General features: G+C 35.4%; 1 protein-coding gene across 11 annotated transcripts in view; it reads right to left on the bottom strand.

The window, feature by feature from the left end:
- Positions 1 to 25735, bottom strand: part of DMD (dystrophin) — a 2277745-nt gene that overhangs the window by 1486685 nt on the left and 765325 nt on the right. For all 11 annotated transcript variants that reach the window (XM_064364425.1, XM_064364424.1, XM_064364427.1 and 8 more), the window contains exon 13: positions 15355 to 15474. In XM_064364425.1, coding sequence (XP_064220495.1) covers positions 15355 to 15474 — 120 coding nt within the window. The remainder of the gene's footprint in view (positions 1 to 15354; positions 15475 to 25735) is intronic.

Below are 25735 nucleotides of genomic sequence, written 5' to 3'. Positions count from 1 at the left end.
TCACATTTTTCTCAATTTCAAACACTGATAATAAAATGCTATTAAATACCATAGGGACCAAATAGAACTTTATATGAATTTATCTATGATTTTAGATGCAATAGACCAATTCCTAGAAAGATACAAGTTACTCAAACTGACCCCAAAACGGAAAATCTGGAAAAATAAAATTTTGAAATTCAAATGAAAAATGGATATTTTAGTGTATTAAATGTATAAAATGTTTAATTTAAAACTTTTCAATTTGTATATTCCAGTTATGAATCAAGTTCCAAAACCTGGATAATCAGGTACTTAAACCTAGCAAGCATATTACAAGAAAGGACAGGCCAATCACTTTCACGGACACAATGGAAAAACTATGAATCAAAGAAAATCTAGCAACACACGAGAAGATTATACATCTCATCCAGGTTTAGTTTATTTCAGGAAGAAAGGCTTTTTTAACATTAGAAAACTAAGCAATGTGATTTGACATAAAGCAGAATAAAGAAGAAAACAATTATGACCATCTCAAATGATTCTGGAAAAATATGTGATAAAATTCAGCATCTAGTAATAATAAAACCTCTTAGAGTATTAAAAACAGAAGGTATGTACAACAAACCTACAGGAAAAATCGTACTTAATGATGATTTATTAAAGGCCTTGCCTCTTAGAGTTAAAATGAGAAATAAATATCCTCAATATTCCCATTGTACTAGAATATGCAGTACAATACAGCAGGGAAAATTAATAATGTGAAAAATAATTGGAAAGGGAGAAAGAATACTGTCATTACTCAAAAACAACTTGTATATATACATCTGAATAATACTATAGATAATGTATTCAAATTATTAAGTAAATTTAGCATGGTCTTGGGATACAAGGCCAAGAAAAAAAAATCAATTGGATTTCTTTATATCAGCACAAATAGAAAATGTAATTTCAAAAAGATATTCATAACAACAGCAAAAATACCAAAAACCTAGAAATAAATTTCAGAAAAAGTTTAAGAGTGTTTACATTAAAAACTAGAAAACATTATTGAGCGAAAATAAAGGCCTAACTAAATGGAAGGCTATTCCATATTCGTGGATTGAAAGACTTTATATAATAAAATGTTAATTCTTTATAAATTGATCTATAGAATAAACCAAATCCAATTAAAACCATCACAGATTTTTGTGTGTGGGGGAGTTGGGGGGGTGGTTCACAAGCTGTTCTTAAAATTCATATGGAGGTCCAAATGGCTAAAAATAGTCAAGTTAATCTTTAAAAAGGAAGAAAATAAGATGGCTTTTATTGACCAAATGACCAAAACAAACTTAAGGTAACTAAACTCTAGACAAGTTTTTATTTGACTGTAGGCTCCTGACTTCTCTTTTCTTAGAGCACTTACTTTAGAAAAACTTGCAACTATTAACATAGTCTCTGCCTCTTTGAGATGTAAACCTTTTACAACTCAGGATTATCTTTCTCAAGGACCTAGAAGCCATCTCTTTGAAACATAATTGTTAATGATAGCACATTATCTCCCAGTCTCTGTGGGAGGGTAGCTCCAGTTAACACTCATAGATGGCTGATCACCATCCTAACCCCTGATACTTTCCAGTAGTCTTCTACTAGCTCTCCCCAGTGCTTAAAATCTCTCCTGCCTTTTTTTCAGTGGAATTGATTTCCATCTCTCTTCCCTATGGCAATAGTCTTGATCCATATTCCAGTAGTCTTGAATAAAGTCTTTCTTGCTTGTTTAACTTCTGGTGCAGTTTTTCTTTTACAATATTACCAGATACAGGCCGGGTGTGGTGGCTCACAGTTGTAATCCCAACACTTTGGGAGGCCAGGGCCTGTGGATCACCTGAGGTCAGGAGTTTGAGATCAGCCTGACCAACATAGTGAAACCCTGTCTCTACTCAAAATATAAAAAAATTAGCCAGGTGTAGTGGAGGGCACCAGCAATCCCAGCTATTCCGGAGGCTGAGGCAAGAGAATCACTTGAATCAGGGAGGTGGATGCTGCAGTGAGCCGAGATCTTACCACTGCACTATAACCTGGGCAACAACAGCAAAGCTCCATCTCAAAAATAATTACCAGATATTAAAATTTATCATAATGCTATAGTAATTAAAACAATATGGTATTAGCATGACGATAGGCAAGTGGAGGAATAAAACTGACTAGAGTCCATTAACTGATCCATGCAGGTATAGGTGTTTTATTTATAATGTGAAAAGCTTTGCAATAAGACCATCCTTTCCTCAATATTCTACAGTGTCAACTGGTTGTTTCAGTTGAATCTATACGGTAAAAATGGACATTCATCCCTTTCTCATACCTGTAATAATAGGTAGATTGCAATATGAAATGTAAAACAAAAAGTTCCTATATAGCAACCCAGGACAACGGCTTCAGAATTTGAAAGTAGAGAGTTTGATTTTTAAACTGAGGACAAAAGTACACTAAACACAACAGAAAAATATTGAAGTGAAATATGTTAAACTTCTGTTTATGAAAAAAATGTATCATTAAGGAGTGAATAGACAAGGCACCCATTCAAAAAGAAAAATAAAATATAAACAACAATTACTAACCAGAATATATATAAACTAAAGTAATTCACTAAAAGATGTATGAAAACTCCAATAGAAATCAGGCATTTCACAGAACAGTTCATTTAAATGCCCAATAACAACTGAAATAGTATTCAACTTCACTAGTCATCAGTATATACAAATGAAAAATGAGAGATGACATTATACAGCCACCAGAAAGGCTCAAATTAAAAAGTTTAACAACCAAGTATTCAAGAAGATATGAAGCAGTTTGTACTTTCATTTACTAGTGGTGAGAATATGAATTTATTCAACTTTGGAAAACCCTTTGTTAATATTTTGAAAGTTAAATATGTATATACTCAATGGTTAAGAAATTCTTATCTTATGTATATACCTAATACAAAAGCTTACACATATATACAAAAATGTATGTAAAATTTATGCTCATAGATGATTTATTTGTAATGTTTCAAAACTGGAAACAACCCAAATGTTCTGAATAGTAGATTATGTAAAATGTTGTATGTTCATACAAAGTAATACTATCGAGTAATGAAAAGCAATGAAGTAATGCTATCTACGACATAGTGATTTTCACAAATATAGTATCCAGTGAAAAAAACAGTTAAAAAACTGCATATATAAAAGTTTCATTCATATCAAGTTAAAAATATAGCAAGACTAATCAGCATTATAACTTAGGATATATGTTACCTTTGAGGAGGTAGGAAGAGTTTATGATATCATAGGGCTTGATGGAGGGTTCCTGGCTGCTGGTAACATACTATCTTTTTCTGAATGTGGAATCATGGTATGATACTTCTGTAATAAGTCTTTAAGCTATAATTATAATTTGTGTACTTTGCTTGATACTTCAATTTAAAGAATGCCATAAAGGTTTTTTTTTTTCAGAGAACATCAACAGATAAATAGATAACAGGTTATATATACACAATGGAATGCTATTTGGCCATAAAAAGGAATGAAATAAAGCCATTTGCAACAACATAAATGGAACTGGAGGTCATTATGTTAAATAAAATAAGCCAGGCACAGAAAGACAAATACCACATGTTCCCACTCATATGTGGGAGCTAAAAAGTTTGATCTCATAGAGCTATAGTTTAGAATGACAGATAAGAGAGACTTGGAAGGGTGTATGGATGGAACGAAGAGAGGTTGTTTAATGGGTTCAGACATATATTTAGATAGAGGAATAAGTTCTAATGTTCAATAGCAGAGTAGGATGACTATAGATAACAACAGTATATATTTCATAATAGCTAGTAGACAGGATTTGAAATGTTCCCAATACATAGAAATGATAAATACTTGAGGTGATAGATACCCTAAATACCCTGACTTGATCACTATATGCTCCGTGGATGGAACAAAATATCACATGTACTCTGTAAGAATGTACAAATATTATGTATCAATAAACTTTACAACAATTTAAATGTATTAACACTGGCATTCATAAAGAATATTATCGTTCCAGCATACTTGCATATATTTCTCCTGTAATTTTGTTTGTTGGGAATTGTTATCACTATTATCTTTGAGTTTCATTTGATAATTTTACCATGAGACAATTTATTATTCAACTCATAAATCATAAAGGCAGAATAGAGAACAGGTTGAGTAATCAAGAGATTGTGCTCTTTCAAGTCCACCGAATACCCTCTTGGCTAAATCAATCACAACAGATCATGTATTATCATAAACTGAAATCTAGTGCTAACTCTACACTTAAACAGCATGTTGATTTTGGATGTCCAAATTTCATTAGAATATTTAATTTTTTTATATGTGATACAATTTGCAATTGAAAAAACAATGCACATATTAAAGCTGATCAAAACATACTCAAAAGTTTTCTAATAATGGGACTATGTACCATTTTATATTTAAGTAAATAACATTAAAAATCCAGTTTTTCAAGCATACTAGTCACAATTCAAGCACTCAAAATAGCTAAATGTGTATAGCAACTTCCTTATTGAAGAGTGTTGCTCTAGGAAAGAAAAAAATTTTATATACTAATGCAACTGAGTATGACAGGTGCTTATATATATAGTGCTTATATAAACTATATATATAAATTCTATATATATCTATATATATAAACCATTCTCTTCTAGAACAGTGTTGTTCTAGAAAAGAAAAATACATACTAACGCAATTGAGTGTGACAGGCACTAAAATAAATAAATATATATCTTTATATTTTATATATATATATTTGCACTGATAAATTTAACTCATTCATGCAAATGCTATGTATATATATTCCATTTTATATAGATAGATAGTATTTGAATAAATGAGTTAAATCTACAGGTACAAATACATTACTTTGTTAGATCGGTTTCTGTATTCCCCTTTTGCTGATGAGTAAACCAAAATTGAAAAAAATCACATAATTTTCTCAAGGTCACATAATAATATATACTATAAATTTGAGAGATTAGGAGAAATCCCAGGTTGAGGTGTCACACAAATCTGAATATCAGTGTCAGCCCTGCCACCTGCAAGCTACATGAACTTGGACTTAACTTCATTATGCATTGGCTTTCTCATTGTGATACAGGGGCAGCATTACATACAAAACATGTAAAACTCCTGAAAAATAATAAGCAAGTTAATAATTATAATTTTTGCTCCATGAGAAACAATTGTTCATGCTTAGCTTTGTGGATTATTTCCATCACATTTAAAGTTATCTTTTATTTTTAAAAACATGTTTAACTCACCAAATATAAAATTAGGAACTAGGGTGAAACATCAAAATATTTCAACCATGTTTCTCTTCATAAATAACATCTATTTTTTAATTTGATAGGGTCTAACATGCTATCAACGCTTCTTTCTCATACTATCCCAAAGATATGTACTATAAACACTTTTAGTTACATAACTGACATATAGGCTATGAGAGAAAATCAGACTTTATCGTCTTTCTGAACAACTATCTTTCACAGTATATCATTTACTTTCCAACTGACTTTCTTTGTTCATTGTTTTAACCTTCTCTTTGTAACTGAGATATAGCACATTCGCTTTGTAACCTGTGTGATACTCACGTTTCACAAGTTAAAACTCTTAATGACACTAACAATAATGATAACAATGTCCAAAAAGAAGTTACCATTAAATGTCTGGCCCTCTTATTGTTTATTTATCCAGATTTACTTTGTCACCTTTGAAAATTATCATTGTTGGTCAAAATAACTGGCAGAATGTAGTGTTTGACTTCTTTATATTTTTCCATTACTTTCAGATTGTTTTTTCTCGTGAAAGCAATTTTGAGAATCACACTTTTAAATATGAAGTTCTCTACAGAATGAGAGAGTATGATGCTTCTTCTAGATAAGACTGGACAGCATTTTCTTTTATTTTCTTGCACTCCATCTTTATACAATTTGGTATTGGAAGGGACTTTGGAGGTTATCAAGTCTAACTTCCCACTCAGTATGTAATCTCTTTTAAAACATACTTGAACATGAGATTCAGGCTTGTGCTAAATATTATTAATGAAGAACAGCTCGTCACTTCCCCACAACCCTTATCCCATTATAAGAATGCTCTGGGGTGATGGTGATAACAGTAACTAATATTATTATTGCTTACTATATTTCAGTCATTTTTAAATGCTTTAGCCTCTCAACTACCATTTTATCCTTTACAGATATCCTATAATGTAGGTTCTAATACAATCTTCATATTAAAGATGGAGAAACGAAAACTAAGAATGGTTAAGTGACTTGCCCAAAGGTATACTGTAGATAAGGAACAGAGCAGGAATAATCTATTTCTAGAGTTTCTCCTTTTAACCACCTTACAACAAAAAGCTCTCCCTTTTAAGACAAAAATTCTTTCTTGGAATTATATCCAACCATTTGCTCATAGGTTCATTCAGTTATCTTACAAGAATTACTAATTACTTATATCTGACAACGGTATGCAAGAATGTGTAAGACAGATCTCATGGAACTTAGATTCTAATAAAAAAGTAAAGCACATTAATATTAACTGCATAAGTGTATGATAGGTGCCCAAATGGGCATAATTAGGGTACAGACAAGCCAGAAAGAGGGAGTAGTTATTAATAGGTAAGTGGCCAATTTCATGGCAGAAAACTTGAAATGAGTTTTCTATACATAGATGAAATTATCAAAGTAGATCTTATAAAGTAGAGCAGTCTGTTTAAATCGGGTGGTTTGTGCAAAGAGGCTATAACATACAAGGTATCAGAAACAGCTTGTAAGAATCAAATGCAGGTTGAGAGACATAAAGCAGAAAACACGGGACAAGTCTATAAAGAAGGTAGGAGTCAGACAACCAAATACCTTATAGGCCATGCTATCAGAATCTGTAGACGATGGAAAGTGACTCAGGATTCTAAGCAAAGAGAAATGATTAGATACGCTCTTGGGAGCTCACACCAAGTTCATTGAAAATGGATGGAAGAGCGGTAAGAATGAAGGCAAGGACTTCAGGGGCTTAGGATATGGCCTTTACCTTGAAAAATGTTGACAGGAACAAAGATAAAATAATAAATACAAGATACAGTTAAGAAATATTTTGACATTGCATGCAAAGTGCTCATAAGGAAAAGGAAAGGGATGAATTTGGGATGACTCCAGGTTTCTGGTATGGGTGTCATGGCATATGGTAGTGCAGTAACAAAAATAAGAAATTCAGTAAAGAAAGCAGGTTTAAAGGAAGGCAAGTTACAATGAGTTAAGTTTCATCTTGCTGAGTTTGAAATGTTTGGACTTCAAGGATATATCCAGAAGATAATTAGAAAATAGACTCAGGAAAGATCTGGGCAAAGACATCCAGAGTTACCAATTTCTGTCTGTTTCTGATATTATGGCATTTTGAAAAAACACAGAGAAAGCACATTCCTTTTTCACCATGACAATAGTGCTCATGTGCTACTACCTTCTGATTAGGTGTTTTGTTAAATAATCCCCTGTTCTACAGATATTCTTCACAGGATGCTGTCATCTGAGAAAATCCAGCTAAGATACAGTACTAATCATGGGCCTAAAATATAATGTATTCAAAACAGCAAAGAATATAGTTATTAGTTCTTGTAATCTAGACACTATATCACAGTCTGTGATTACATTAATTTACTAAGAATCTATATCATCCTTCTTGTTATCAAGCCTGTTTCAAAGTAGGCATGTGCACTTTTCTCTTTCTCATATAGGCTTATGTTTATGTATATGCATGCATATTCATATACATAAAGATAATACACATGTACACACAAAATGTATGTATGTATATGTACATATATACCCATGTACATAGAGATGTATATAAATGTAACTACATATTTATACATATATTCGTATATAGATACAATTATATGTATTTTTATACACTTACATTTATATATATTTACATTTATATCTATAGATGGAAAGTCAGATCTCAAACTAATTCAATTGATTTATACTAATTAGTTTTTTAAAGAGCAGCAACATTTCAAACTATAAACATGATTTTTCTGACTTAAAACAGAATAGGATGTAACATTTGTATATTATATTCTAACTTTACAGGATATTGCTATAAACCTTTTAAGGTAATGTGAGAGCAGAAATACTCCATTAACCACTCCTACAGGGGCGCACTTTAAACAGAGCCCCAGCTAAATCTTCAAATGGCTTCTTTCCCCAGAATTTTTCGACACTACAGGTTGAATAAAGATGTATAATCATTTTCAGTCCAATGCTCTAGCAAGTAGGTCAGATACTAGGAAGGAATATATTAAAACACAGACTCATCCACCAACCCACACAGAGAAAGACCCACCTTGCCAACAAATATAGCATGGGCAGGCTTTGCCTTTAGGAAAATCAAAATACTTCATATTCATTCCATTCCATTGGCTCAGCCAATTTAATAAGTCTAACAAATTATTTGTCTTACTAATACCACAAAGTATTTCTACAAATTGCTTAATGTCATCTGATATAAAGTTGGTTTCCATGACTCAATTTCAGCGAATGTAGCTTAGTTCTTAGAAAACTTTCTCATCTGCAAAAATTATTGCTTCATGCAATAAACATGTTTATTAACTTCTTGAGATGAGTGAGAAACCATACCATTGTGCATGGTCTTATGTTGAATCATCTGATCCAAAACTGTGTTTTCCAGATTTTCCTTCTTGAAAATAGAATACTTGTTGTGATGGTTAATATTATGTGTCAACTTGACTGGATTGAGGGATGCCCATATCACTGATGAAGTATTGTTTCTTCTGGGTGTGTCTGTGAGGGTGCTGCCAAAGGAGGCTGACATGTGACATCAGTGAACTGGGAGAGGAAGACGCACCCTCAATGCGGGTGGGCAACACCCGATCAGCTGCCAGTTAGGCAAGAACAAAACCAGCAGAAGAGGGATAAAGTAGCTCGCTTGGTAAGTTTATTCACTCTCTTCCCGTGTCTTACAGGGCAGTTGGTTTCCTCTCCTCCTGCCCCGGGACATCAGACTCCAGGTTCTTCAGTCTTTGGACTCAGGAACTTACACTAGTGATCTCCCAGGGCTCTAGGGACTTTGGCCTCAGACTGAGAGCTGCACTGTCAACTTCTCTGGTTTTGAGGCTTTTGGACTTGGACTGCACCAGGCTACTAGGTTATCTTTTCCCAGCTTGCAAACACTCTATCATGGGACTTCACCTTGTAATCATGTGAGCCAATTTTCCATGATAAACTCCTAAATGTGTATTTTATATATACTTATATCTATCTATCTATCTAATCCATCCATCCATCCACCCTTCCTTCCTGTTGGTTCTATCCACTGGAGAATCTAATTCACCCTGTCTTTAACCATTCTTTATAATTATTTTTATTAGAGAAATCAGAATATGGTATGATGGTCTTGCTATGTTGTCTAGGCTAATCTTTGAACTTCTGGGCTCAAGCAATCTTCCCTCCTTAGCCTCCTAAAGTGCTGGGATTACAGGTGTGAGCCACTGCACCCCGCCTCATTCTTTTCATATATTTTTAATTCTCCAAAATGTTAGGCAGTAACTTCAATATCAAAGCCTTTCAACAAAATAATTCAAATGTCTTTTATATGCCAGAAATTCTCTTGTTTCTATGACCATAGAGACCTCCAATACATCTAGTTGGCTCTCAACTTTTAACTTGTACAGAGGAACATATCTAAAAATAGGGTTTTAATGGCTTTGCTTTTTCTCTGGAAGGTATTTTCATTAGAGCGTCTTCTGTAAGCTATGGGCTTAATCACGTGTCTCGGTTTTTGTTTATTAGAAACAGTTATCTCCCTAGAACAATAGGCTTTCTTTGTGTTCTTTTTATAGTCTTTTCTTCATGCAGGTTTTTTTTTAAACCATGCTCTCTTGATCTACCATCCATTTATCCATCCTAGAAACTCTATTCACCATTTTCCCTTATGATGGCAGCAGCAGCCTAACTGGAGTGGCCACTGCAAAGATGCCAGCTGCAGCAGGGGAGCTGTGGCCAGGACTGTGCACTTTGTGGAGCCAGCGAGTCCCAGGAACATGCAGGACCCCTGCTCCCTACTGAGTTGACAGTGTGGGAGCTCCATGCTCCCAGGCACAGCTGCAGCTACCCAGCCACAGCTCCAGACCTAGTCACTCTTGGGGGCCTGGGAATCCCCCCAACCCCGCATGCTCAGAAGTGCCTGCTCCCACTCCCTGGCCTCTCCTCTCTCCAGGCATGGGTTCCTGAGCAGAGCAAAGTTGCGTCCAAGCCAGTGTGCTGTCGCAACCTGACTGTGTGTGCTTGGGGCAGTGCTGACATACCAGCCTCCTGCTGCCTTAGGCCCTTTGGATTTTGGGCACTGATGAGCATGGGACAGAGGCTGAGTGAGGACTAAGGGTGGCTCAGTGTGGGACTACCCCTTGGCACAAACTATCTGGGCTCCATGGATGGCATGTTGATGGCAGCAGGAGGCAGACAGGGTCCTGGGTAGAAAGGGGCAGGTCCACAGAGAAACTCCTCCTTCAAGTCAGAAATGGCCAGAAGCCTGGGGGCTGGGCTGCCAGTTCTGGGTGGAGTTTGTGGCCCAAAGTGAGAACTCATGGTGCTTTTTCTGGGCCTACCCATGGATGCCCATGGACCAATCAGCATGCATGTAATTCCTCCCTTCTGAGCCCATAAAGCTCCAGACTCAGACAGACTGAGACAGACATTGGGACTACCAGCTGTAGGAAGGAGCTACCTACTTTGGGTTTCCTTGACTCTTCATGATAACTTGCCTGCATAAAGGAGGAACCCACCATGGGTCTCCTCTTCATTGAGAGCTGGACACTCCCTGGGACCACCTGCCTATGGAAAGGAGCTACCCACCATGAGTCTCCTAAGAACTGTTCTCTCACTCAATGAAGCTCCTCTTCACCTTGCTCACCCAAGGTGTCTGTGTACCTCATTCTTCCTGGACATGGGACAAAAACTTGGGACCTGCTGAATGGCAGGACAGAAAGAGCTGTAACACAAACAGGGCTGAAACATGCCCCCCACTCACCATGTTGTTGACAATGAGAAAGAGAGAAGAGCTGTGGCCCTTTACAGAGCCCCTACCATAGGGCTTCTCAAGACAGGGCTGTGATATACTATGACATACTCTTTGGGGCTCTGGGGTTCCTGGTGTCTCTGAGCTTTCAGGTGCTACTGCATTCCCCTTGTCCAGACATTGGTGCCTACAGCAGAAGTTGCTTGTGGTACATCTGGTCCAGCCACAGCGTCACATGGAACTGCCACCTGTACTGGCATCTGGAACTGCATTCCGCTGCAGTTTGTATGCCTGACTATGCACAGTGGCCAGGTCCCGTGCTTGCTTGCTCACATACCCCTTGCTGCTCTGTGCCTGGCTTTCCCTTGGCAGGCATGGGATCTGGGCTGGTAGTGCAAGCTAAGCACAGTCTGACAGGCTTAGTGGGTGGAAGGAGACCAGTGGACACAAGCAAAACCCAGGCAGAGGTGCCGCCTGCCACAGATGTTTCTGGCTGGCAAAGTGACACCCAAAGGATCCCATGACACTCTATTATTTAGATCTTAGCTTAAACATTACTTTCCTTAGGAATCATCTATTGCCTTCAAACTTCAGTTTAAGTAAGAATAATTTCCCGTCACAAAAGCTTATTTTTTTCCTTTATAAATAAGTTGCATCCATTCTTTAACATTTGCACATTAAAAAATATTTTATTAATGTCTATTTTCTATACTGGATTGCATGCCCCAAGAGAGAAGTTCCCATGCCTACCCATCTATCATAGTGACCATGGATGCTGAAAAAGAATTAGCATTCTTTTTCGAAGAGGAAGCCTGAGATATGGTCACCATTGTTCCAGGGTTCCAAGGAAGGCAGTAGGCTCTCAAACTACCCATCTCAACCAGGGTAGTTACAAATTCTCTTTTCTTCACTGTTTCACCTGTTACCCAACACAATCCCTGGGACATAGTAAAAACATAACAAGTGCTTTTTGAAAAAACATTAAAATGGGATGTGGAATGCTTAGGAAGAGATATAGTGATGACCTCTAATACTGAAGACTCTATATAAATTACAAATGTTATAAAATTCAGTTTATTAAAAAAAGATTTTTCAATAAAATTAGTTAACTGGCATCACTGCCTATGAAACAGACTCTCTAGGCACTGATATCCTGGAAGCCTCTAAAGTTAAGGACAAGACTCTAACCTGTGGTAACATTGCTGAGGGACCAGCTGAACCACTGAGAGAGGGAATAAAATTAATTATTAGAGAATGCACTTTTCAGAATATTACGCTTCATAAGCTATGCCGTCTTTCAGAATCCCTAAGCATATATTCTGACTTGTCTTTGCTCTTCTTCAAACCTTTTCCAAACAAGACTCTAAAAGTATTTTAAAGTTAGAGAAATTTTAACATATCATCATAATAGAATTTACAGAAGAAATCAATACATGCAGATATATTCTTCTGGAAGTATTGTTAGAGTTCTAGCTCAGGATGTTAAGTATACATCTCTCTTATTGGACTAAATGGGGACTTCCCTTCCTAGTTTCTCCCATCTGCACCTCTTTACTAAGACAACTGGCTATTCTTTTCAAGCCTCTGGATGGCATTTCAACAGAATTGAAGTGAAATGGATAAAGACCATGTGGGATGTGAGACATCAGGGAGAAGGAAGAAAAGGTATAGGATGAGTACTTAATACTAATAACTTTTGAGGAGTAAGTTATGGATGACCAGACCCTGCCTTAATAAAAAGCCAGCTAAGATCCTTCTCTGATTCCTGATGATCGTTTTTCTTTTAGGGGATCTGTAAACCTGTTTCTCTTTCCTGTAATTCTTCTAGTTACTTCTACCAGAATCTCTCTCAGTCCAATATGAAACATACTATAGTCTATAGTGTCTGAAGTTTCCCTAGAATTATCACATGCCCAGGGCATTTGTGTTAAATTTATTTATATTTTATTTATTTATCTATCTTTTAATACTTTATGATTTTTCCTTACTCCTCCTTCTCTACCATCTTCTCTCTTGCTTTTAAAAATTAAGCTAGGTAAGACAAGATTGTATCACTTGCAAAGAACCTAAGAAAGAATAATCTCTGTTTCAAAGTCAAATGAGAGCAAAGCATTGCGAGACAATTCCAGCCAATGGTTAAATAAGGTATAGAATTCAACCATGGATTCCTCTGGGACTGAGGGAACTGATGGGATGGAACAAAAGAAAAGTTAGAGCAAGGGCTTTCTCTCCACTTGATTCCTTTTAATGCTGCGCTTTTAGATACTAGTCTAGATTATCTAAAATTCATATAACACTAAAGAGCCATATAGAGACAAAATGAGAACATCTAAAGAAGAAAAGAGATTGAAGGGAAAAGAGAAGGCTGGAAGGCTGTAGCCATAAAGGGACAAACACAGATTAAGTTTATGCAAATTAGGATAATCAATACATGCAGCGATATTTAGTAGATGTCTTTGGGCCAAAAAAAAAAAAAAAAAAATACAGGCTGAAAATAACGTGAAAATGAAAGCAAGTAGGATAACAAATCCAGAAGGGTTTATGCCCACCACACAACCCTCTGTGAGTTCTATGGACTGTTTTTCAAGATGCCTTAATCCTACAAGCATCACCTTGGAAGAATTATATTGAAAAGCTATTTGAACTGGGTCAGCTAATGATGAAACGGGTGCTTTGAGTTGTTATTTTAAATGAAAATATTATATGCCTTAGAAAAATGTCTGCGTTTAAATATTTTTTAGCCAGTAACCTCCCTGCAACCCTTGCTTCCCAGACTTATTTAATATTTATTGAAATTTTCTGGTAAATACTGAATATTAAATTTTTACCCATCTGTAATTAGTTACCATTGTATCAGAATTATGAAATTCTTTAAATCACAAGCACTTTAGCTGATTATGAGTGTGTGTGTGTATATATATAATATATAGGATCATATATTTGATAATATATATATAATCTAGGGTCATAAGCTTTTTAGATCCCTAAATTTTATTGAAACATAAGCAATTAACGTGGATCACCAGCATACATTAAATGTTCTGTTCTGACCATGTCCAGCCTATTTGTTCAAAAGTTTTTCCCTTTGTCATTTAACGATGGAGAATTAGATAACTTTGTTGGAGATTAGCAGTCTAAAGTAGTATCCTGAGTAAATGACATTTCACTAGAATTATTTAAAAAAAACACACACACACTTCACACAAAAAGAGAAGAAAGCAGAGATAAGACTTTAAGAAAGCGTGTTATAGGTTAGGTAGGAGAAACTATGTTTAGAACTACTTTTGTCTGATAAAGCCATTTAAACACACATTGATTGGATTCTTGGACATATCACTTTTACTTTTGTCACAAAGGAAAGGCAGGCTTTTGATAGTCAGAATGAATGCATCAAATATAATCTACACTTACATACGTTTGTGTGTGTGCGTGTGTGTGGGCAATCACTCTGAACAAAAAATGTGTTTTCCCTTAATATTGATATTCTGGTATATGTGTATAAACCATATTGAAACTTTTTTATAATAGAAGTTTATTTTTCTGCAACAAATATCATAAATATATATATATCCATATTCATAGTATAATTATTCCAAATAATAAATTTTCATATTTTCCCTAATGCTGATATTTTGGTATATGTATACCGTATCAATTTTTTTTTTTTTTACGATACAACTTCATTGTTCTGCATTTGGAAGAAAAAACAAAAATATTAAAATATTCACACTGTCTTTTATTAAAATGTACTAGCTGTGTTTCTAAAAGCACAACTGCCACAATTCAGGTAGGAAGAGGGCTTAAAAGGCTCATTGTCTACTTCAGCCAGAATCCCATGACTTAAACATCCTGCTATGCTTTCATAGAGACTACAACTGAAGGCTTCCCGGAATATATACAGTAAAACCATTCAATGTTTCATTATTTAATTAAAAGTAATTTTTCTTGTGTTTTTTATCTTTGTCATCTTTTAGACTGCAGGTTTGAAGAGGACGTAAATATTAAACAGCATGCCCCAGACTAGTTCTCTAATACATGTGATTCAGTATAATTTTAAAAATGGATCTCCATTTATGTATTTCCCCTAGGCCAAGAAACTCATATGAGGAAATAGCGTACAATGAATGAAATGGCAATTTGCATAAATGGGAGACAATTTGAATTATTTCTAATAAATGTATTGTATTCTAAATATCATAATATATAAATTGCATTCTAAATTTTTAAAATACTTTTCAAGTTATAGTTTTAAAGGACATATTGAGTTTATTAAACAAAATAATCTGACCTTAAGTTGTTCTTCCAAAGCAGCAGTTGCATGATCTCCACTAGATTCATCAACTACCACCACCATGTGAGTGAGAGAATTGACCCTGACTTGTTCTTGTTCTAGATCTTCTTGAAGCACCTGAAAGATAAAATGTTTTAAAGGAAATTAAAATAATAGTCTCATATGTATATTGAAATCATTGGCTCTCAAATGGTGAAATTTATTTCTGCTACATCTCAGGTAATGCTATTTTTTATTAAACTAGAACCATTCCAAGCAGATATTCTGCTATGATACTCAGCAAAATTTGTATATTTCTACTGTCAATTTAACTGGAAAGTGTATAGGGAAGACATGCGTTAAGAAAGATACTGTAGGATGTTCTACTTCCCATCCCACCCCCTTTCACTTTTTCAAGCACTTTTCTTCTAAAATTATCAGCACTTCTGGCATTTTCCGGCTCTTCTCTACTGAAGTTCTCCGTTACCAAGAAACTAAAACAAACTCTTGATCCACAAACCCATCCTGCTACTGTCCTATTATGTGTTCCTCTTCACCGAAAAAAAAACATGTTTCCTACAGTTACTATTTCCACATATTTATCCTACTATTCACTTCGCCCACTATCCCACTTTTATAAAGGACACCATCAATTTTCATGTTCCTAAATCCAATAATCATTTGTTTTAGCACCTTACTTGGCATGCTGATTACTAACCTAATTGACCACTCCCTCATTCTTGACACCCTCTTCTCTTAGAGCTCATTAAACACCGTCTCTAGATTACCCTCCTATACCTATGTGCTATATATATTTTTTTCATTTGGAGATGAAGTCTCGCTATGTCACCCAGGCTATAGTGCAGATGGTGTGATCTCAGCTCCCTGCAATCTCCACCTCCTGGGTTCAAGTGATTCTCCTGCCTCAGCCCTTCCGAGTGTCTGGGATTACAGGTGCATGCCACCATGCCTTGCTAATTTTGGTATTTTTAGTAGAGACATTGGCCATGCTGGTGTCAAACTCCTGACCTCAGGTGATCCACCCACTTCTTCCCAAAGTGCTGGGATTACAGGAGTGAGCCACCATGCCTGGCCCATTTGTTACTTTTTAGCTCCTTTACTGGTTCTTTCTCTTCTGCTCAAACTACAAATCAAATGTCATTCCTATTTATAAAAAGCGATAGATTTCCTATCACACTAAGAAAGAAAATTTAACTTCTTTACCTGAAATTCTTATATGATCTAGCCCCTGCCTACCTCTGCAATATGATTGTATACCATTCTTGCCCTCTCACACTGTTTCAGACTGACTTGCTTTTTCTCTCTTCCAAAAATGTGTCAAGTTGTTCCCTCTACCTGGATTGCTTTTCCTCCAGATCTTTAAATCATCTCCTTCTTATCATTCAGGACTCAATATAAGTGTCACCTACCCAGAACGGCTTTTCGTGAGCAGGCTATCAATGTTGCTCCCTAGTAATTTGCTACTTCTCTCATTTTTTAAATAGCATTGTCACTATTCAGTAGTTTCTTATATATCAGTTTAGTCCTCTTTTTTTTGTCTCTATTTACTAGAATATGCAATCCACTAGAACAGAGATGCTCTCTGTCCGTCTCACTATTGATTACAAGCAAATAAAGATCAATAAACATTTGTCAGATAAATGGTGCCATGTCAGGGTTTGGAGAAAATATGCACAGGTGAGTTTGTTGCTTCCTGATTGCATGAAGATTACAATATAGTAGGAGGAATTAGTGATTTTTTTTTTAGTGTAATCACAATTACACTAACATCAGCAGAAAATAACCACTCTGTCTCAACTGAACCCTGGGATAAAACTAGAATAATTCAAATCTTGGCTTTCTAACTTAACGAATGTGGCTATGAAAAAAATCATTTTTCCCTATTAAGTGAGGCTGTCACAAAATAATATTTCCAATCTTTTTAAAAACATGATGTACAACTATTTTGTAATGATGAATGGGGTAAACACAGGAATAAATTAAAGGTAAATGTAGGAGGCTGCTCCTGTCTTGCCTCAGTGCTTCAGATCCTCAACAACCTTACCTTGTTACACTAATTACTACTGGAATTTCTCTGAATAGGTATTTGAGACTTCTAGCCTACTAGTTTGCTTCTTAGAACATTTTGGTATGTAACGCAAGAGTGGAGAAACAAGTTTGGGACATTCCCTGTTACTTTCTGGCAAACATGCTATCTCTCCTTGCAAAACTAGTGTTTAGCACCTATCCGTCTAGCTCTTAGGTATTCAAACTCTATGGCAGGTGTACAGGAATTTATTAGGATGGCTGAATCACAATCTGAAATGCATGAGCATTTTTATTCCAGGCTTCATATTTTCCAAGCCTCAACATTTTAGAACACTATAAAATCACTTCTTTTTACTTCGGCTCTCTAGATTTTCACACTGCATTTTCAAGTGTAGCAATTTAGAATAAAATGACTAGGCATCTATTTTGTGTGTGGAATCTATACTGCCTATCACGCCTTTGACATTCCAGAGCTTATAATGGTTAATAAAACTCTTTCTTCCATGAGGCCAAAAATGGAATCACTAAAATTCAGAGTTGTCCTTGACAGTCATGTTGAGTCTGTGTTTTCTGAGTTATATAAGACAGGACTGGGAACATTTTAAATGTGTCAGCCAGGAATATTTCAAATAATAATTAAAATGATAATGTGTTGGCCAATGTATCATAACTTTGGTGTTCTGAATTTAGCCAGTTCTTTTCAGTCATTCAATATAAGTATATATAATTACATATATCATAAGATTGTAATGCCATACTCTTCACATTTTTACATGTAAATTGTTATTTTCAAAATTTTAACATATTTTGGTTAAGAAATGTAAGAAAAACATGGTTTGATCCATGAAATGAATCCGACTCCTATTGAATCTTTTAAAGCATATGTGATCAAGCATACTATTTTCTCCATTACTTAGTTGTTCTGATTTTGTTTCTCTATTTGTTTTATAATCGGAAATGGCATTCTTGTCATATTGATCAAGGGTTTATCTTTTATGCAGCACAGAAGTGCTAACACAAAGTACCACTAAAGCTAGCTGTGAGGTGACAGCATTAAAATCAAACACAAGAACCATCCAGACTTATGGTTAGTAGAAGGAAATAAAGTAACAGGGTAAAAGTTCTCTACAGTAAGAATATTGAAGAGTCCAGAGTACTGGAGTAGATTTGCATAAGTTGCATTTTATTTAATCTAATTTCCAGTATCTCTTCTCCTCTATAACTTTTAAAAATTGTATCTTTTCTTTCTCCCCTAATCAGGAATTAAACTAAAAAAGGTTACACTGAATTTTCTGAGGACACTCAATAGCTCTAAAACAAATGCTATTGTAAAATTGTAGGCATATTTCCTATTTTCTCAGACTTTAAGTGCAAAATAGATATTAATGAATATCACAGTATTAACTAATCTCCTTAATAATAGCAAAATACAGATTATAAAATATCCAACGTCCAGGGTCTGGTTTTTTTTACAGTGATTCTTATAAGTAGCAGAAATGTCAAACACAAAAAGCTGGAGTTAGAAAGTTAAATTGTTCTGCTAACCTAGGAATCCATTAATAAAGGCCTTGTTCATTGGGGTAAAGAACGCATGCCTGCTTTTCTAGTTGGAAAGACAAGGATTCTCAAGACTATATTTAAAAAATAATATGCTAAAGTGTTGTAAGGCATATTTAATTAAAATTTTAGTTAAATATTGACTTATGATTTGAATTTTTCATAGATGGATTTATACAATGGAGATTTAAACTTGATTTGCTAATTAAGCCTGAAATATGAGCCAAATTATTTCCAAATATAGATGCATCTCCAGAGAAGTACACAAAAATGTTTGCCTATCAGAAAATAATACCTTCAAATTAAAATATTGTAATATTGTTAAAATGTTTTCCTTTATTAAAAGCTTCCAGACTGTACACACACATACACATATATACACACATACTATGTATTGATGCATTTATTTTCATTATTTTATTAAAGGAATGTTTTTGTAACACCTACTGGATTTAAAAAATCTATCAAACTCCTAATTAAATTTCTTTACCATTATTAGATAGATACAAATGTAAGTGATATTTGTTCTCAAATGTCAAATAATGTATTTTTTTCCCTTATGACAAGAGAAAATGCCAACAGTGAGATTTAACATTGAGAATGCCTAGATCTGACAGTTTTTGTTATACATCTGTGAATAGTTGTATTTCTTGTAAATAAGTCTCTAGTTAAAGGCCTTAATAAAATTTGTTACTCCCTTAGTACGTGTTCCCAATTTTATTGCTTAAACATGCCTCTTCTTGTACTTCTTTTAAATGCCATCAGTGATACTGAATTCTTCTGGCTCTCACCCATGTTAAGTTGGTTTTCAAAAGTGGCTTAGACTAGAACTTCCAGTACCATATTGAATAGGAGTGGTGAGAGAGGGCATCCTTGTCTAGTGCCTGATTTCAAAGGGAATGCTTCCAGTTTTTGCCCATTCAGTATGATATTGGCTGTCGGTTTGTCGTAAATAGCTTTTATTATTTTGAGATACGTTCCGTCGATACCTAGTTTATTGAGAGTTTTTAGCATAAAGGGCTGTTGAATTTTGTCGAAGGCCTTCTCTGCATCAATTGAGATAATCATGTGGTTTTTGTCTTTGGTTCTGTTTATGTGGTGAATTACATTTATAGACTTGCGTATATTGAACCAGGCTTGCATCTCCGGGATGAATCCTACTTGATCATGGTGGATAAGCTTTTTGATGTGCTGTTGCAATCGGCTTGCCAGTATTTTATTGAAGATTTTTGCATCTATGTTCATCATGGATATTGGCCTGATTGTATATCTAGAAGACCCTATCGTCTCAGCCCAAAATCTCCTGAAACTGATAAGCAACTTCAGCAAAGTCTCAGGATACAAAATCAATGTGCAAAAATCACAAGCATTCCTATACACTAATAACAGACTTAAAGAGAGCCAAATCAAGAACGAACTGCCATTCACAATTGCTACAAAGAGAATAAAATACCTAGGAATACAACTAACAAGGAATGTAAAGGACCTGTTCAAGGAGAACTACAAACCACTGCTCAACGAAATAAGAGAGGACACAAACAGATGGAGAAACACTCCATGTTCATGGTTAGGAAGAATCAATATTGTGAAAATGGCCATACTGCCCAAAGTAATTTACAGATTCAGCGCTATCCCCATCAAGCTACCAATGACCTTCTTCACAGAACTGGAAAAAACCACCTTAAACTTCATATGGAACCAAAAAAGAGCCCGCATAGCCAAGTCAATTCTAAGCAAAAAGAACAAAGCAGGAGGCATCACACTACCGGACATCAAACTATACTACAAGGCTACAGTAATCAAAACAGCATGGTACTGGTACCAAAACAGAGATATAGACCAATGGAACAGAACAGAGGTGTCGGAGGCAACACAACATATCTACAACCATCCAATCTTTGACAAACCTGACAAAAACAAGCAATGGGGAAAGGAATCCCTGTTCAATAAGTGGTGTTGGGAAAACTGGCTAGCCATATACAGAAAGCAGAAACTTGACCCCTTCCTGACACCTTACACTAAAATTGACTCCAGATGGATTAAAGACTTAAACATAAGACCTAACACCATAAAAACCCTAGAAGAAAACCTAGGCAAAACCATTCAGGACACAGGCGTAGGCAAGGACTTTATGATCAAAACACCAAAAGCATTGGCAACAAAAGCCAAAATAGACAAATGGGACCTAATCAAACTCCACAGCTTCTGCACGGCAAAAGAAACAGTCAATAGAGTGAATCGGCAACCAACAGAATGGGAAAAAATTTTTGCAGCCTACCCGTCAGACAAAGGGCTGATATCCAGAATTTACAACGACCTAAAAAAGATTTACAAGAAAAAAACAAACAAGCCCATTCAAAAATGGGCAAAGGATATGAACAGGTACTTTACAAAAGAAGACATATGTGAGGCCAACAAACATATGAAAAAATGCTCATCATCACTGGTCATTAGGGAAATGCAAATCAAAACTACGTTGAGATACCATCTCACGCCAGTTAGAATGGCGATCATTAAAAAATCTGGAGAAAACAGATGCTGGAGAGGATGTGGAGAAATAGGAACACTTTTACACTGTTGGTAGGAGTGTAAATTAGTTCAACCATTGTGGAAGACAGTGTGGCGATTCCTCAAGGACCTAGAAATAGAAATTCCATTTGACCCAGCAATCCCATTACTGGGTATATATCCAAAGGATTATAAATCGTTCTACTATAAGGACACATGCACACGAATGTTCATTGCAGCACAGTTTACAATAGCAAAGACCTGGAACCAACCCAAATGCCCATCAATGATAGACTGGACAGGAAAAATGTGGCACATATACACCATGGAATATTATGCAGCCATCAAAAACGATGAGTTCGCGTCCTTTGTAGGGACATGGATGAACCTGGAAACCATCATTCTCAGCAAACTGACACAAGAACAGAAAATCAAACACCACATGTTCTCACTCATAGGTGGGTGTTGAACAATGAGAACACATGGACACAGGGAGGGGAGCACTATACACTGGGGTCTGTTGGGGGGGAGAGGGGGGGATAGAGGGGGGTGGGGAGTTGGGGAGGGATAGCATGGGGAGAAATGCCAGATATAGGTGAAGGGGAGGAAGGCAGCAAATCACACTGCCACATATGTACCTATGCAACAACCTTGCATGTTTTTCACATGTACCCCAAAACCTAAAATGCAATTAAAAAAAAAAAAAAAGTGGCTTAGAATAACCACTGGAGAGTCACTTCAGTGTTTACTCTAGACATATGCTCTTTTACCCTTTCTTAGCACATATGTAAAATAATGCTTAGGAAATAAAGACATGAAATTATGTAAGGCTAGGGAAATTTTTGATTTGATGTTAAAGGCTAAGAACAATAATTAATAGAATGGTAGTATAATAGAAAACAAAACAAGGTTGGGCCTCTTGTAAATTCCATGGGAAAAACTTTTGTTTTACTTATCTATTTCTTTTGGCCATAGCATAGACTCAGCTACCAGAAAGAGGAAATGACAGCTGTAACCTATATATAGAATTTATTTAACTTCTCCTCCTACTTCATTGAATAAGCAACAGCAAATTGCCAATACTTGCAGGTCCTACACACACACACACACACACACACACCCAGAAAGAACACAGACGATGTGTTCTTCATGAATTTGCAGAGCATCTATTGTCTCCAAAAATGACTTTAAAATTAACAAATTTAGATGTTTAGTTATAAATATTAAGTAGTTTGTAGTTTATCTAAATAAATGTACACATAAGGAAAAGACTAATGAGAAAAAACTGTAGCAAATATAAAATCTGCAAAGGACATTAAGAATTCAGAAGTTTCTAGGAATAGAGATAGTCTAACAACTAGAAAAGTGATAATCTTAAAAAAGCTGTCTCATGAACAAAAAAAATCCCTAGATACTAATGATCATGCTAATGCAATACATCTAGACAGGAATTGACTTTTTTCAAATAAAAACTTCAAGTACAGATCAGAAAGTGTTAGGATTTCTTTGGAAATGGTGGGGTGGTAATTTATTTTTTTCATTTTATTTTCCTCTATGGCCCATTCTTTCTACTACTTCTACACTGGGCTAGGCTCTATATCCCTTGCAGGCCTGAATTAAATGATCTGGAAATGACTTTCAATTTTATTTGCAGTGAAATATTCACTTTGCTAAGCCTGGCTGTTCACAGTATTGTCTAGGTTCCCATGAATATCTATTTATGGTATGTAACTTTGTTATACATTTGCTGAATATTTTAAATAATCTCCCCCAACAGGCTCCCCTAGAAGAGCTTTTGATATTCACGTACTTAAATGTGATTGTATATCTTTATTAGTCCTTATATCAGAACATATTGATTCTACCTTTTTGTTAGAAATGAATGTTTATGTTCCTGCCAACACCTAAACTACCAAATGGGGGTTCTAAAAAACTTGCAATGGGAGATTTGAAAGACTATAAAAACACACTAAACGCTTCTCAGTAGCAGGAAGGGGACTCAAGAAATATTAAAACAAACTATTTTAAAAATAAAGTAGCAGGGCATGGTGGCTCACGCCTGTAATCCCAACACTTTGGGAGGCCAAGGTGGGCAGATCACAAGGTTAGGTGTTCGAGACCAGCCTGACTGATCAACAGGGTGAGACCGTATCTCTACTAAAAATACAAAAATTAGCCAGGTGCAATGGCATGTGCCTGTAATCCCAGCTACTTAAGAGGCTGATGCAGGAGAATTGCTTGAAGCCAGGAGGCAGAGGTTGCAGTGAGCCAAGATCATGCCACTGCACTCCAGCCTGGGTGACAAAGCGAGACTCCATCTCAAAATAATAATAAATAAACAAATAAATAAATAAAGTAGACAATTAACGTGCCCCTACATATGGAAAAGGACATAGGATGAAATATATTGACCAAAACTTGTGCATGACTATGAGGAAACAGTATAACTGTAGTCAAAAGTGTAGTATCTGAAATCAGATTTCCCACGTGTAATTCCTGGAAGCATCAATAACTAACAATGTGACTTTGAGAAAGTCTTCAACCACACCAAGCCACAGCTTCCTAATTTGCAAAACTGAGATAATAAGACTGCCTATTTCTTTATGTGGTTAAGAAGATTGAATAAGGTAAAATTGTTTTGCATTTTGCCTGGAAAACAGTCCAAATTCCAAAAGTATTAGTATCTAATTAGTTAAAAGAGTTTATATTTAGCCATATTTACATCAAATATTTGAAACTAAACTGTAATAACCCAATACTAATCTATTTTAACCTCATCTAATACATTCTGACCATTATCCTTTCTAATAGACACCATAAGTACAGGGAGAGAATGTGATTTTGAAAAGTCATGAAAAGAAGTGGTGAAGTTACAGCAAAGTTTTAAGGTCTGGAGAAATATACAAAAAGTTTTCAGTCCTTAAACAATACATGAACTTCCAATTTATTTATATGGCATTAATAACAGTATGTTCAAACTACCTGATCTGATGGTATCATAGAAAAATTTGCATGGTCAGACATATGTCATGGAGTAAGAATAGTCCCTAATCACTAAATAGTAGCCCTCAATTCTCCTGCCTTTCCTACTCTTTCTATAATCCATGCATGCATCCACCCAAACATTCTGCATATAGCTACATAATTAAAATCAGATTAAAGTAAAAGCCAGTAACACTGAATAAATAATTATAAAATGCCTTTACTGAAAATACTTATTGAAAAAGATTACTGAGACGGAGTTGGGGTGGAAAATTTCAGGCAGAGCACAAAGGAAATGATACGTCTTGTGCTGGTAACAGAATATAGTTGTGAAATTAAGTTCTAATAATTATCCTCCTGCTCAGACAGCATTGTCATTCTTATCATAAGCCTCTTTTCCTCTCTTTTTCCTTTATAGTCCCTGTTGCCCCTATTTTAAAGAAAGAACTACAGGATTAATGTTGACAAATTATTTCATTAAGTATTTTGATTCTGAGTATTTAATGCATAGCTACCACTACTGCTCACTCTATATTTGAAGACTTGCAAGCACTCAGTCTCTGTACCTTCTATCCAGACATTTCCAATCCAAGGAAACCAAGTGCCACAACAACTTCACATCTCTTTGCCAATTCTCTGCATTTGCTCTAGCCTCTAGGATCTCAAATGGAATCAAGCTCTACTGGAATCTCAAAATGGAGAAAAATGGTCTTGGTTCAAAGGCAGACAGGTCAAAGTTAAAATCAGAATCTACCAATTACTACTGAAGTTGCCTTGAACAACTCCTTAAACACATTGAATACATTTATTTGTCTGTAAAATCAAAACATTTATAGAGCATTCTGTTCTACAACCACAGAATGTACATTACTCTCATTTGCACATGGATCATTATCAAAAATTGAAAATGTTCTAGGCTACAAGGCAGTTCTTAACACATTTTAAAAAATCAAAATCATATCAACCATCTTCTTGCAGCACAGTTGAATAAAACTAGAAGTGAATACCAAGACTCCTTAAATCTATACAACTACATGGAAATTAACCTGCTCCTGAATGATCTTTGGAGAATGAAATCAAGGAAGAAATTAAAACTTTTTGAAAGAAATGAAAAGAGACACACAACACACTTCAATCTCTGGAATACAGCAAAAGCAGCACTAAGATGGGAAATTTATACCATTAAATGCCTACACCAAAAAGATAGATCTAAAATTAGGAACCTAAAACTTTACTTCAAGGAACTAGAAAAACAAGAACAAACCAAACCCAAAGCTAGCAGAAGATACAAAATAACAAAGAT

This window comes from Aotus nancymaae, unplaced genomic scaffold (genome assembly GCF_030222135.1).
Source record: "Aotus nancymaae isolate 86718 unplaced genomic scaffold, 86718_ANA_hifiasm-v0.15.2.pri h1tg000058l, whole genome shotgun sequence".
NCBI classification, from domain to species: Eukaryota; Metazoa; Chordata; class Mammalia; order Primates; family Aotidae; genus Aotus; species Aotus nancymaae.
Note: the sequence above shows the minus strand (reverse complement) of the source record. Positions and strands in the feature narration are given on the sequence as shown.